The sequence below is a fragment of the Centruroides vittatus genome, unplaced genomic scaffold (assembly GCF_030686945.1).
Source record: "Centruroides vittatus isolate TY-2023 unplaced genomic scaffold, ASM3068694v2 scaffold_3046, whole genome shotgun sequence".
Classification (NCBI taxonomy): Eukaryota; Metazoa; Arthropoda; class Arachnida; order Scorpiones; family Buthidae; genus Centruroides; species Centruroides vittatus.
The window spans coordinates 389,660-404,552 of NW_027122699.1; the positions used below are offsets into that span (position 1 = coordinate 389,660).

Genomic DNA, 14,893 nt, shown 5'->3' on the forward strand with positions numbered 1-14,893 from the left:
CGTTACGATTTCGAGTTCCGTCGATATTGTAAGATTAAAAGTAAAAGGTAAAAAGATAATGTTAAAAATAAAAACAACTAGAGAATTTTACCAGCGTTCTAAGGTATACTCGTACGGTGTTTTAAATATATCGCTTAAAAATATAACCGAGAAGAATACAAACGTAAATAGTGTTTTACGCTTAATCAAATAACCGCGTCAATTTTTAATATCTATATTAAGAAACGTTGTTAGATTACAGGAACGAAAACGAGAAAAAAAATTAAAATGCACCGAATGTGGTCGAAAACGAATTAAGTTTACTCGGACGATGCGTAGCTGCGGTTTTTTAAAAATAGTTTGGTTTTATACGTGGCGATATTCCGACCGAAGAGGGAATCCGAGTTCGTATTTGTAATAAATATAATTACGATAATCGAAATTGAATTATACGAATACGGATACCGATAAGCACATATTCTTTTATTTATACGTAAAAACAGATATTTAAAACAATATTTTTAGCCGTCTCGAAACGCCTGGGTCGGATTAGTCCAATTAGAAACGTAATGTATTTTTCGTTACCGTTCTAACCGATTCTCTAACTGTCGAGACAGATTACGCCACTTTCGACCTAATAGAACGGAATAATTTCGCCGACGATAGAAAATTAGATATTATAAGAAAGTTAGGGGGAAAAAAAATTGTACTTAAATAATATATGCGTCGTTACGGTCGAATATGTCTCACCTGTAACGAAAAAAGATATAGTTTCTCGGCTTTGTCCCATGTCGTTGTTAGCTTTGCATCGATAATATCCCGACCGATTTCCAACGACGATTAAAATATTTCCATTTTCTAACGCGGTCGTATTTATCAGGTTGGGTAGATTTTTCCCTAATTCTACGTCGATCCATCCCGCCGTGTCGTTGGCGTTACCGAAATTTTCGGGATCGTCGCTCTTCTTCCATCGCCACCAAACGGTCGGAAGCGGATATCCTTTTGTATTACAATGTATTTCGTAAGTACGATTTAATAAATAAACGTTTTCTTGTCCGGTAATCGTGATTTCTGGTTTATCTAAAAATAGATAGGGTTAATTAAAACTCGACCTAAGTATTATTCTATCCTTATTTCTATATCGATCGTCGATTCCTTTTTTATTGGCCTAATTTTTATCCGAAATGTAAAAATTTAGTTCAAGTTGACCAATTAATTTCGTAAAGCGTAAAGTTAGTCGATTTCGTTTAACGACGCGGTTTCCGATCGCTTCTCGTTCTCCTACGTTACGTTCTTTACCACCGTCGATTATTTATTGCGACGTTGTCGAAATGCCGGGACGCCAGCTTCGATCGTATTTTTATTTTATTTAATTTAAAATATATTCTCTCCGTCCCTTATTAGTAGCGGCTCGCCCCCTTACGACGTACGGTACTTTTCCTTTAACGATACGGTCGTGCGGGACGTCTATTAACTACTTTCGAGGGGAAGATTTGAATCGAAATAACGCGACTTCGGTAAGTTTTTCAAATTTAGATTATTACTAAAATAAGTATTAATTATAATATAATACCTCGATTTAACGAAATACTCGCGATTAATTTTACGCGCTCGATTGAATTTTAACAATTTATTGTCGACTAATTAAACTAAAAATTGGACGGGCTCCGTATTCGACCGCGCTCGCAATATACAAAAAAGAACGTAAGTTAGAACGTAAACTAGATTATATTATTCGAAGACGGTAGTATCGAACGAAAATACGGTAAAACTTGGATTTAACAAACTAATTTGGGTAAGAGATCGTCCGTTAAAGCTACGGATCCATTATATAATAAAGTACATTTCCCAAACGAGTGTTAAAAAGTTAGTTTATCCGTTTTTACTCGCGTAGATACATTTGTATGTACGCAAATAAAAATTACGTACGCGCGAGAAGATTAATTTCGCAGAAAAGTTTTCTACGCGTATTATTGCCCGTGTACTCGCGTGGTAGTTCCGAGTCAGAAATAAACGAGTATACAATTTAAATCGAAATAAATAACCGAACGTTTTTTGGAAAATAAATGCTCTTTAATTGAATTTAACTAAACAAATGAATAATGTTCTTGAGAACGGCGAATCGTGGATTTGAAAAAAACAACAGCCCGATAATTTAATTACATTTAAAAAGCATTTTAAAACGAACGGGGTGGAAATTTTTACCGAACATACGGACCAGAAATTTTGTCCGTTAAATCCAAGGTCTGTTAAGTGAGATTTGTTAAATCGTGGTTTTACCGTAATACATAACTTTTGTGGTCATTTTTGTCGAGTCTACTTTCTATTAGTCTACTTATAATCTCGTAGTTGGGAAAATTCCGAGAGTTCGTTTCTCTTATCGACGTCTTACAGTTTTACCTACGAAGTTCTTAAAACGACTCGATGTAAAAAATGAAATCCGGGTAATTTGGCAGCAGAACTTTGGCGAATTCTTGCTAATTCTAACGCTGTCCGAGAATCTTTATCGGTAGTTAAAATTCTATGAAAATTAGGTCGAGATGATATTGCTTGCCGTACTTGTAGAGTTTCGGAAAATTGTACGATTTAATACGTTTTTCTTCCTCGAAATGTTAATGTCGCCGATACAATTTATAACTCGTATCTTGGTTTTTGAAATGAAGATACAGTGTAAAGCTGGGGGTTTTGTTTTAGACTTAAATTTATTAAATAAACCAATAGGTTTATTTAATAAATTTAAGTCTAAAACAGCAGTAACTATTATTATTATTTTTATATTTTCTAATGCGAATTTTAGTCCAGCAGTCTCATCTCAGCCTAATGAAGGAATCATTATACAACTCCTAGACAAAAAATTAGAATATTCACTTAACCGAAAGTATAGTGTACATTTTCTCGGGAACACCCAGCGTACGAAACTTTTTTCGACCCTTCATAAACAAAGTCTATATGTATTTATTATACCCATTAATCAGACAAATTAACTCGAAAGGTTTTTTATGAATGGAAATAAAATGACAAAAAATAGAATAATAGCTAAATGTAGGTTAAATATAGCAAATACTACAAAATAGACTTAATATTTTGTGGCCGTGCCGTTTGCCGTAATTAGTGCGGGCGATCTGTCGGGCACGGTGCGGATTAATGTTTCGCATTCGTTTCTACCGATGCAGTTCCAAATGTGTCGAATGCGCGTCACTAGTTCCTCCGACCGAGTTGGGCCCCGTTCGTTAAGTCGTCGTTTCGTGACTCCCCACAAATTTTCAACGGGGTTTGAGTCTGGGGAGTCGCTTGGCCAAGGCAGGATTGCCATCTGTCATTTTTGTAACCGACGTATCGTTGATTTCGCGGTATGTCGTGTCCGTAAAATAAACCATTACTTGTTAACGTATATAATTAACTTTATTATAATAGAAACGTAACTGTGTGATAATACGACGAAACGTTGTGACTGCGAGTCTAAGCGCTGCTACGGCTAACGCACGACTGATAGAAGACGAAAGGAACACGACAAAGATCGGAGGTGCGGGGTCGTCCGAGGGGCAATTCGGTGTGGGTTATGCCCTGGAGGTTTACATACGTAACAATTCTCCCACGCTTAATAAAATGTTGTTTAAAATTTGTTAGTTTAAAGATTTAGGCGTTGTACTGGCATTCGTATTCGCGTTGATCGTCGTGGCTCCGATTCTTTTCGGTTTGTCATCGTTCGGCTAGACTCTCCCTCCTCCTTCTCTAGGGCTGTTCGGAAATTGTTTTCGTCATTGTCTCCTTTTTGTTGGGTAAAGTCGTTACGGTTCCTTCGTCGTAGCTAATTGCGCTCGGGTGTGGACTAGCGCTAGCTGGGGACGAGTCTCTATCGTTACACTTGTCAATTTTCTTTTTGTTCGAGTCGAATCCTATCCGAATAGGATTTGTCTGTTTGTTAATTTCACACGGGCGTAGTTGATCGTAATGCCTTTTTATCACGTATCCATCGTCGAGTCGAATTAAGTAATGTACACGACCTAGTCGTTCGGCAACGATACCATATTTCCAAGGACCGAAAGTTGTGTAATTTCGGGATCGTACACGATCTCCCACGCGATAAAATTTGTAGAATTTCGGTTGTTCGGTTATTTTCCTTTGGGAAGCTTGTGCCTGGGGTTTGAGCAGATCTCATTTTGTTCTTATTGTTTGTCCTAATAAGTTTTCAGCTGGACTTTTCCCGTCAGATAAAGGAGTCGCTCTATACCGGAATAGTAGTTCGTGGAGCTTCTGATGTAGAGTATCACTTTCGTACTTTATACAGTTTAGGTGTGTTTGTAAGGTGTGACGATATCTTTCGGCCTGGCCATTTGTGGCTGGGTGTCCCGGTGCTTATTAAGTTTTGACGGATTCCGTTTCTCCAACAATACTCTTGAAATTCTTGTGACTTAAATGCTGTATGCTTGCACGATCACTTACTAAAATCTCGGGTAGACCAAATCGACCAAAGACTTCTAGAAAATGAATTATGATGGGTCTGGTGCTTTCTTTGTATAAAATATTTCTGGCCACTTTGATTTGACATCAACAACAATAAAGAAATAATGATTCGTAAATGCTTCTGTAATCGATGTGTATACGTTGCCAGTTTTTTATAGGCGTTTCCCATTTGTGTATCGGGGCTTTTGTTGGGTTTTTCTTAATGTCACAGCACTCTTTGCAACTTTTAACCACGTTCTCGATATCAGAGTCAATATTACGCCAGTAACAGTAATTTCGGGCTAGGGCCTTCGTTCGAACGATTCCTATGTGCGTACGTGTGCTCTTGCAGGACTGCTGACTGTAAACTTCTTGGGACGATTACGCGGTGTCCTCTAAACAGAACGCCTTTGTGTATGGATATTTCCGGGTCGTACATACGGCCATTGACAATGTCGTTTTTTATCTGTGATAGTTCATTATCAATTGACGATTCTCTCGGAATTTCTTTGGCGGTGCATCGTGCATTCCTGTTGCGTCGTACGTCCGTGTTGTCAGTGATTGTGCGTCCTGGATAGCTTTTATTTTTGTTGATGAGATGTTGTTGGTCTTAGTTGTGTGGCCGAGTTCATCGATGTCAATCTTTAAACTTGGAATTTTTTTGGAAGGGAACGACATTCAAATCCTCTATACTGTAATTATCACCACATTTAGTTTTTACTTTCGCTACTCCTAGTGGTTTGAAAATATCACTGTGTAACTTGGAAAAGTCACTTCCGTTTTGGCTACGAGTGCGTCCAATTGTAAGCGATCGAATTCGTCGATACCGATGAGGGACTTTGTACCGTTAACGTAGATTTCTGTGAGGAGTCTGTCATCGGTTCCCGTTATATTAACAAATACATCTAGAATGCTGTTTATATCAAAGTCAATTACACGTTCGTGATTAATATTGTGGACGTTATGATTCCTGTTGATTGTTGACGTTTGTTTCATTAAGGATGATATGCAAATTTTTCCCGTGTGGCCTTTTTTATGACATCGTTCGCATTTCAGCTGGTCTTTGACTCTACAGTTTACTGATTTGTGGTTGTTTTTTCCGCAATGTAAGCGTAGTCCTTCTAAATGGAATTCGTGGAGGTTAAGTGGGTTTCCACTGCGACCTTCTATTCTGCTTCTGTTCCGATTTGACAGTTGTGTTTGAGGGTGTGAGCGTGGTTTTATTTGAGTATTTTTGTGAACAAGGTGGTTACTTTTATATGCTCGGTCGTTTTCAATTTCGGAAGTTTCTACGGCTAATGCAATTTCTAGCGTCTGTTCGAAGGTTAGGTCAGTTTGTTGTAGAATTTTCTCGCGGATGTTGGCGTCTCGTAAACCACGTATGAATTGTACTCTTAACATTAGATCTATGACGAATTTTATACAGTCCGCATTTTTACAACTAGACTCGAAATCTGCGCTTTGCGAGAGTTGTTTTAACGAAGTCGCGTAATTTGAAATGGACTGGATAAAAATTTATGCTGTTCTGTTAGGATATTTCGTTTGGGTCTTAGCTGATTTTGTAGCAACTTCATTAATTCGGCAAAGGTTCGTGTAGAGGATATTTCTGGTGCCGTTAGGTTGGTCAGTGGCTGATAATGTTTCGGTCCAAGACAATTTTGATTAATATCATTGCTTTCGCTTCTTCGGTAATGGCTTCTGTTCCGGTTAGTCCTTTGATTTTGAAAAAGTTATCCAGTCGTTGAGAATAGTTTTCAAAGGTCTCGGACGATTCGTCGTAAGTTTCGAACGTTAAGGCTTGCGTTTGGAAAACTCGTCAAACCGATAGTTCTGGTTTCGTCTCCACCGATTGACTCTGTAGTTTCTTGAGCACATCTACAGTTGAAATTAATTTCGTAAGTTCACTCATTTTTATATCCTTTTTGTCCTCGTTTCCAATTTTATCCTCGTTGCCAATTGTTGTGTCCGTAAAATAAACGATTACTTGTTAACGTATATAATTAACTTTACTATAATAGAAACGTAACAGTGTGATAATGCAACGTTACGTTGTGCCTCCGTGTCTAAGCGCTTACTACAGCTAACGCACGACTGACCGAAGACAATGGAACACGACAAAGGTCAGAGGCGCGGGGTCGCCTAACTAGGTTAAGGGGCAATTCGGTGTGGGCTATGCCCTGGAGGTTTACATAGGCCCTACATAACACAGTATGAGAGGATGCCCCCCCCGTCTTGTAGAAATAGAAATGTTTCCTCGATTAAATCCTTTGCCGATGATGTAAATCTAAGATGTCTCGACATGTCTGTACATTGGCACGTTCCCGAAGAATGCGCGGTCGTCCTAGCCGTTAGCATTCGTGCATTCCCAGGTCGTGACGGACCACGCAAACTTCACGGATCTATTCGTACAGTCTTTTTCAAAGAGCTCTTTGGTTCCTCTCTATACACGTGGGCCTCGGTCACCGCAGGAAAGACAAAACAGGGATTCGTCACCGAAGAGAACGTTATTCCGGTCGTCTTGTTCCGCACGAGCCTCTCTCCACCCCATCTGACACTCGCTCGTCGTTGTTTTTTCGTTAGAGACGGCTTCGTCTCGGGAACACGGCAGTCGAAGCGCGAGTCCCGCAACCTTCGGCACGTGGTTCGGCTACTAACGTTCGCTCCAGTTCCTCTCCACTGTACTGTACACGCGAGTGTTTAACGCTCTTAAAGTGGTTTCGCACGACAATCCTTCTAAAGTTTCTCTCGTCCCTCGCAGTCGTTGCTCGTTTACGTCCGCATTTCTGGCGTTTATTAGTTAAAACTCGAACACGGTTTTGTTGTTTCGGTACTCTGGAGACTGTTGGCTGCGAGCATTTTACATAATTCGCTATTTCTTGTCGTTTTCTTCCCGCCTCGCGCGAGGCTACGATAGTATCTTTAGTTCTGTCACTAATGTCGCGTTTACACCTTATGTTGTCCCGTTATACCGCTCTGCTCGGCAATATGCAAATTTGCGTTACAATTTAGTTTTTTATGGCTGTTTGTTCGGTTGTTTTTGCTAATATTTTTTTTTTGGTCTTTTCATTTTCATTCATAAAAAAAGTTTGAGTTAATTTGTCTGATTAATGGGTATAACAAATATACATATACATTTTTTATGTAGTTTCGAAAAAAGTTTTGTACTCCGTGTTGTTCGTGAGAAAATATACACTAAACTTTCGGTTAGGTCAGGGGTCGGAAAGTGCGGTTCTTTGCATAGACGTTTGCGGCTCTTCGGACATAAACTCCAATCTCACTTCATCTCAAGCAGCCTTATAACTTATGAGTTTATGAGATAGAGCCGCCGAACGAACTTCAACTCGTAGGGCATACTCTCTACCATTCTTTAGCCCGTCCGCACAAGACCACTCGCGTCGATCAATACGAATCGCATGCGAGTGGTAGCATTTAAAGCATATATATATAACCTATCGAACGCGTGTCCGTCCGTCCGTGTAACGTTATGCCGAAAACGGCCACTAGAGGCGCCCCTGTCGTGCGTCGTATTTCGCACGTTTAAATTAACAATATAAATTATTATTTACATTAACAGCATAAATCGTTATTATTCATTTGGCCAATAGCCAATAACAATATAAATAATTCAGTATATTTGTAATAGAAATTTATTATTGTCACGGAATGCCTGTAACGCGCACTAGGGGGCGTCCTTCAACACAGTTGGTCGGCGATCGGCCAAGCAGTTAAGCATCGACGCGGCTCTCTGGTATTTTTGGTATCTTGTTTCCACGACAATTTGGCTCTTCTCACTCGACAAACCGCCGACCCCTGGGTTAGGTGAATATTCTAATTTTTTGTTTAGGAGTTGTATTTGTATAATCATTGCGCGTGTATAGTACATTACAAACAATACAACGTAAGTATACAGAGGCTTTACGATACCTGGCGTTATAAAAAGATTTTTCCAATTAACTACAATAGTATAAAATCATACCTAATATATGTAAGGTGACAGATGTGCTGTTTGTAATATTTCCGGCAGTTGCAGTTAACGTGTATACGCCGTCATCCGTAATTCTTAAAGATGTTATTTTCAAACCGGCACAAAAATCTTTTACGCTCGTTTCGAAACGTTTATCCGGCGGAAGCGGTTTTCCATCCTTGGTCCAATTTATACCAATGTTTTCGAAATAAGGAAATGATTGAATACAGACAGAAATGAAAACATCTTTTGCTTTTTTCCTCTCGATTGCTTTTTCGATTCTATTGATTAAATTCAGGTAAGGTTTCTCAGTTAATTCTGAAAATTAAAATTAAATATATATTGAAAAAACATTCGTAAAAATTCATTTTTCTCATTTTTTACCATCTCTTTTTTCCAAGTTTTTCTCCTTTCCGCGGAAAGGAGAAAAATAAGGAAAAAATGAGAAAAATTCATTTTATTACGCTTAATTCTAAAATAACTTCTAATATTACAAATCGTACAAATAATTAGAAATAATCGGGGATTTTAATATCGATTTACTTAAAAACAACTCTTCGGACACCTCCGGTTGACAAACCTTCGCTTGGCAGAAAAGTTAACAATCCTGACCGATTTGAATCAACCCACGGATTCGGAAAAAATACTCACTCTTTGATAGACTTTGGTCTAACAAACGATAGTGCCCGTCAAAATTTGATGCGTGACCGTCTGCCTATCATCGTCTTTACCCCGAGAAAGACCTCGATACGGAAACAAAGAATAAAGCGACCTACCATAAAATTAATAACCCCTCTATTTATCGTTTACGAAATGCTTCGACGTCTTGTTTTTCTCGCAATTATTTTTACCCTCCAGGTTTGGCAACTGACCGACTAGCTGACTATACCGACTATATACTATCTTACTCGTTTTTATTGACAAATATCTTCCGGCCAAAGAATGTGTAAAATAAAAAAATAAAAATAGAATTATCGGGAAAGAATTCCTAAAGAATTTTATATCCGACCACACGCTGACAGTAATAAAACTTTATTTAAAACACTGCAACTCGAACACTATCTATATAGTGTATTTACTCGGACGCGTGGCAAATTTCATCGCTAATTTTTATTCGGTCGATACGCGTATTAAGTGCTCGTACACGTTTCGGGCTGTTGACGCCCCTCTTCGGCCAACTAAAATACAAGTATACGGTTACAAATTGAAATATATAAAAATAAAAGGTTACGCTGTATAAAAGATACCTTCGAATCACAGATCTTTGTAAACGTAAAATTGTTTTATAACTTCTCTGTACATTAATCGATCGATTAATGTACAGAGTTATATAGTTAGTGTTCGAGTTGCGGAATAAGTACCGGCACGGTTTCGTAAATACTATTTATTTAAAACAGTCGAGAACAAAAATTGACGACTCTCGAAGAACGAAACAAGTACTTAGAGGATATACATAACTCGAATAAACAAATTAGGAAAAATATTCGGAATGAACAGAAAAACTACTACAGTTTTCTGTTTTCTAATGTTAAATCCCTTTCTGACATCTGGAAAAATATTAAAACATTACCCTTTGAGGTAACTAAGACAAAGAACGAGGTTAAAATAGATCAATCGAATTACGAGGGGAAAATGATTAATGACGAGTGCGCGATCGGCAACACTTTTGCCGAGCACTATAGATCCTCGAATGGTTTTGCTCCAGATGTTCGCGGCAGTGTCGACTCGACGCGAGACATAACAAATGTCAGTATATCTAAAACTTTCTTTTTGGAAAACACAACTGCCATACGAGTCTACAACACTATAATGAGTTTGAAAAACAGTTGTCCAGACATCGGTTTTCTAAATATTGAAATTTTAAAACATATTTCTGATATCCTAGCTCCACCATTATCGCATCTGATAAATAAAACTTTCGAAAATGGTAATTTTCCAAAAAACTAAATCAAAACTTAGTTTTGCCATTATATAAGAATAAAGGATCTAAAAGTGAAATTGAAAATTACCGTCCAATCACAATAGTGTCTGTCTTGGCAAAAATTTTCCAGAGGATTTTTTTACGAAAGATTTTCAACTTTTATAGAAAATTCCAGATTATTCGTAGTAATCAATACGGGGATTCTCAACGGTAGACGCTTTGTTGTATTTAAAACAATCAGTAACGTCGCGACTCGACAAATCAAATATAGTAATATCGTTATTCGTAGACCTTTCGAGGGCACTCGATAGCTTGAATCCGGAACTTTTGGAACAAAAGTTACAAACTGTTGGTCTAAGAGGAACCCCTTTAAGTTGATTAAAATCATATTTGTCAAACAGAACTTACTTCGTCAAAATCGGGCAGATTATTTCTAGCTTTTTTAAGCCAAACAAGGGTGTTCCTCCAGGTTCAATTTTGGGCCCATCGCTTTTTAGTATATACATCGTATATACATCGATGATTTGTTCAACTATATATCAAAAGATAATATACTGAAGTATTCCGACGATTTAGTGATAACTTATTCTCGTACGAATGCTACAATTCTTCGGGAGAATTTAAATAACATTTTAAAACTTTAAACAGTTATGTGGAAAATAATGGGTTGATAATCAACAAAAACAAAACAAAATTCCTCTGTTTTTCCAATAGAAAGAAAAAAGTCAATTTAGATCGCCTAAAAATCGAAATAACTGATAACAACATAGAAGAAGTAAACGCTATTAAGTTTTTAGGAATAACTTTTGATGACAATCTGCTCTGGAATAGACAAATAGACGATGTTGCTCTATCCTTGGCGAAGTATACTGGGTTAAACAAGAAAATTCGAGCCTTTTTAAGTACATCACATTTGAAACGGACGTACCATATATGTATAGAATCCAAAATAAGATATGGTACGATAGTCTGGGGAACCGCATCTTTATACTCCGTCAATAAACTCCAGATGGCACAAAATCGCTACACGCGTTCAATTCGTAATTTAAATTTTATGGAATCGGTATCTGAACTTTACCGTACCGACAATATTGATAGGATAAGTGAAATTTACATAAAACAAGTTCTGTCGGAGAGTTATAAATACATAAAAGGCAACGAGGAAAACAGTTTCCTCGGAAATAGCGTAGGAGAATGTCGAAAATCAAAACGAGATACTCGTAAGATTCGTGGATATAATCTTCCAATCGTTAAACTGGAGGTGGGGAAATCTGCACCGATCTTTCAATTAATCTTCTATTGGAATAGTCTGTGCAATAATTTACGAAACATATCGTGTTACGAAATCTTCAAAAACATTGTATAAAAAGGAAAAAAACTAAGTCACAGTGATAATTGTTTTCAATCAATCGAAATGAACTTGGAAAAAAATGCAAATTTCTTTTCTTCTCAGCTCCCGTCCTGTTTTGTTTCAACTAACTCTTTTGTTTTAATTGTTGGTCTTGTTTTAAGATGCTTGTAAAAGGCCAACCTGGCCACGATGTCTTTTTGAAAATAAAATAAAATAAATATAAAATATTACTCCAAAATATATCTAAAAAGTTTGGTAGAAGTTTACTTTGGTAGTCCCAATGGCAGCACTCCGGTCGCCATCTACAAACAAGATGGCGACTGGCACAGCTACTCACTACACCGGTATTGAAAGAAATCTTTCACTCACCACTGACATATTTCTAATTCCTTTTCTCCGATTTATTCGGTAAAAAACACGGTTTGGATGATTCTATTGTTTGCCTCCAACTGCTCGGCGTATCAGGCCGAGCTTACAGCCATCTTGATGGCCATTGAGTGGTGCAATGACCACAAAAACAACAGCAGGATCAATATCTTCGCAGACTGTAGGTCTACTATTGACGCCATTAATTGTCACCTGCCGAAAAACTCCATTGTCGTCGAGATCCAGGCCTGCATCGCATTCTCCACAGACACCTTTGCCATCTCGTGGATAAGAGGACACACGGGCCTGCTCGGCAATGAGAGGGCTGACTTCCCGGCCGGGGAAGCTGCCAGTCTCTCTTCGAATGAGTGTCTTTACTCTCTCATTCCTGCCTCCTACATTAAATCTCACCTTAAAACCGAGGCAATCAATGCCTGGCAACGAACGGTGAGACAACTATCAGGAGGGAAGGACAACGTGGAACTTTTTACCCAGCGTCCCAACCAGTAAACCAACCATTTACAGCCACGTCACCCACCAGCTCACTCAATTCCTGACCGGCCATGATAAGAAGCCCATTGCGGGCAAAGAAGTCTTCCCATCTTCGGCCACGATAGTCTAGGTTGTCTCCTCCCCAGGTGGGGGAGTGAGCGTCAGTGTCTCCTGCAAGAATGTAGAAGGCATTGTTGAAGGTGTCCATGCAGTTTTGTAGTGAAGACAGATAATCGTCGATGTCATTATTCATCGAACAGTAAAAGTTGATTAGGATGAGCCTGTTGTCGTTGACAATGATCTCAGAGCAGCAGATGCACTGAGAGCTAATGTTGTGTGGTGCAGAAGGGACAAGTTGTCATTGGGGGCGATAGAGGCCGCCCAGGGATACTCTGAGGTACCACTAAGGATGGTGCAAGTGGTTGGAAGACAAGCCGGGCGGTTACGCACACAGTAGGGCTCCTGGCAGAAGATGAAGTCGCAGTCATTGATCTTGGAGCTTAAGATTGAGGTGGCAGCAATACTTCTTCCGGTGTTGTATTGCAGAAGACGAATACTTTTATTACTGCGTTGGTCCATATTCAGTACTATTAATTACGTTGTTTTTGATACGAGTATAAACCTGACATGTGCTGTCACGTGCGTTGTGTTCAGAGTTAGCTGCTTTCTCATGGGTGCAATTACAGCATTTAGCTGGCTTGTCCTTATGTTTGCAGTCTTTGTAGGAGTGTTCGCCAGAGCAGTGACTACATGTTGGCACTGTCTGGCTACAGGACTTAGTCGAATGGCCAAATCTACAGCACCTGTAGCACTGCAGGACCGGACAGAAGTCCGAGACCCTGCATTTGGACCATTCCACAGAGATCTTCCCCAGAATCAGAAGCCTTTTCCGCAGGTTGGGCGAGACCTGCACAGCCCAGTTGGTAAAGTCTTTCCCCTTCTTGTCCATAGTAAATTTGACTCTGAAGGCCTCGTTGAACTCGTCTTCAGAATATGTTTCGCTCAGGAACTCGTTCTGCCGATAGACAAGTAAAGGTAGCTCCTCCCGGGTCACTTGAACAGGAACTGAATAAAAAGCCACGTAAGGCAAACGCTTCTTTGGCCTTTTAATAGTTATTTGTGGAATTTCCTTGGAGATATGTTTCACAAGTCGGTCGGCATCGCTAGTGTTTCTTATCTCGATTGCAATTCCCCCACCTCCGATGTCGCGGACTCTGTCAACTCCAATCTGGAGCCTAGATGGTTTGATCTTCTCAAAAAGGAGTCTCCTGAGCTTATTACAACTCGCTTCCTCTCCTATGTTGTACAGAAGAAGGACCTCCGTACCGGTTTTTGGTCTTTTAGTGTTACCAGAGGATTCAACTATGTTTCCTGATTTAAGCGCTGTGCTGTAGGATCTGTCGACGCTGTTCACACAGGGGTCTTGTGTGCAGATCTCTTCAATTTTAGCCTTCGTGCTAAGTTGATTTTCCAGTATTTCTTGAATGGGGCCTTCTTCCAGGAGCTTCCCCAATTTACCGGAGAGGCCCTCCATCTGAGATAATGGTGCCTCAAGATCCATTCGATCAACAAGATAGTCTATGTTGTCACCTATTTTTTTATTGGTCACTGTGATCCTGTCCAATTTATTGTTTATTTCGTTGAGTTGGATGTTTAGATGTTTGACGTCGCTGGCACTTTGCTGTTTGTCATCATTGGTGGTAGAAGACCGTGGGCTATGGCTAGAAGCACTGTCCTTCACTTTTCCCATGATAGCAGGGAGGTCTTCGTAGAGAAGTTTATTAAGTTTGCCGGTAAAACCCTCAATCTCTGTTCTTAGTTATGAAACAAGTGGTGGGAGGGTGCAAGATGGGCATCGGAGTAGTGGCTTCAGCATTCAGAATTTTATTGTTTTTCTTGACTGGTGTCCCTCTCCCCAATGAGGGGTCAGGGGTCCCAGACAGAACAAGCTGTTGGTTTTTCCCAGAGCAAACAGGGTTTGCATTGGGTTTACAGCAATCCCCTATGGTGCCGGCTGCGAGGTCTATTAACTTCTGGATCTGATCATTTATAAAGTTTTTATTCTGAGTGGAGCACGATCTTTTCCCCTTCTTCTCAGCGCAAAAGCCCTTAACTTCATTGGCGATGCGATATGCCTTTTCCAAAAATTCAGATAGAGCCTTGTTCTCCATGGAGAACAAAAGAGATAACAGAATATGTGGAAAGTGTAATCAACCAACCATGAGAGGGTAGTGTACAGCGTATTGTGTGAGAAAAGATGCCTGGTGGCCAAAAGACTCTGTCCGAGATGGAGTAATCCAGCCAAGACAGAGGGGAAAGCAAAGTTGGTTGGTTGCCAAAATAACAGGAATAGGTAATAAGAAATACCCTTTATCCT

The 14,893-nt window shown here is 39.4% G+C and overlaps 1 protein-coding gene across 1 annotated transcript in view; it reads right to left on the minus strand.

The window, feature by feature from the left end:
• The window catches only part of LOC136988054 (vascular endothelial growth factor receptor 1-like), a 143,908-nt gene that overhangs the window by 93,796 nt on the left and 35,219 nt on the right, over window positions 1–14,893 (minus strand). Inside the window, exons 7-8 of the mRNA XM_067285846.1 lie at window positions 8,399–8,704; window positions 730–1,059 (exon numbers count right to left, since the gene is read on the minus strand). Coding sequence (XP_067141947.1) covers window positions 730–1,059; window positions 8,399–8,704 — 636 coding nt within the window. The remainder of the gene's footprint in view (window positions 1–729; window positions 1,060–8,398; window positions 8,705–14,893) is intronic.